At 27.3% G+C, this 622-nt stretch overlaps 1 protein-coding gene across 2 annotated transcripts in view; it reads right to left on the bottom strand.

The window, feature by feature from the left end:
• LOC108756314 (rab GTPase-activating protein 1-like) overlaps positions 1–622 on the bottom strand; it is a 9687-nt gene that overhangs the window by 4430 nt on the left and 4635 nt on the right. For both annotated transcript variants that reach the window (XM_018500041.1, XM_018500042.1), the window contains one exon: positions 432–606. In XM_018500041.1, the coding sequence (XP_018355543.1) occupies positions 432–606 (175 nt within the window). The remainder of the gene's footprint in view (positions 1–431; positions 607–622) is intronic.

Below are 622 nucleotides of genomic sequence, written 5' to 3'. Positions count from 1 at the left end.
CATATTATTAAAATATATAGCACAATATTTCTTCTATATATTTTAATTTAATTATATTTGATTTTAAATTAAAAAAGATCTTTTCTAAGAATTACAAAAAGAAAATTTCTACATATATTTACGTTCCATGGCACAACCTAAAAACTTGTTGCATTTTATATGTAGTTATGTTAGTAATAATTCTTGCCATGCAAGAATCTTTGACTCTTTGGTTTTAAATATGTATGAATGTTTTATGTGCTTAAAACTTATACCAACATTGACAACAAATTTACAATCAATAGGCAATGATTGCTGAATGTTGCTGAATTATACATAAAATGTACATGCATGTACAACACGATATGTAGTGTTTCTTAATGAATTGATGGAATGTTGTGTTTAAAAATGAACAGGGAAGTATGCAGTTCAAACGTAGAATATAAAATTACCTTTTAATGTCATAAATTCTGCTTCATATTTCTTCAGTTTCTTTAACGTCACTGAACAAGCTAACTTCATAACATAGCGTGCGACTTCTTCGTTTCGGCACCGTTTTGGTAAGTGCACCCGGAAGTATTTCAATATGCTCTCAAAATCTAATTGTAATAACTCTTTTTTACAAAGCTAAAAAATAAAGTTA

The sequence above is a fragment of the Trachymyrmex septentrionalis genome, unplaced genomic scaffold, assembly GCF_001594115.1.
Source record: "Trachymyrmex septentrionalis isolate Tsep2-gDNA-1 unplaced genomic scaffold, Tsep1.0 scaffold97, whole genome shotgun sequence".
Taxonomy (NCBI): Eukaryota; Metazoa; Arthropoda; class Insecta; order Hymenoptera; family Formicidae; genus Trachymyrmex; species Trachymyrmex septentrionalis.
This window is presented reverse-complemented; position numbering and strand designations above follow the sequence as displayed.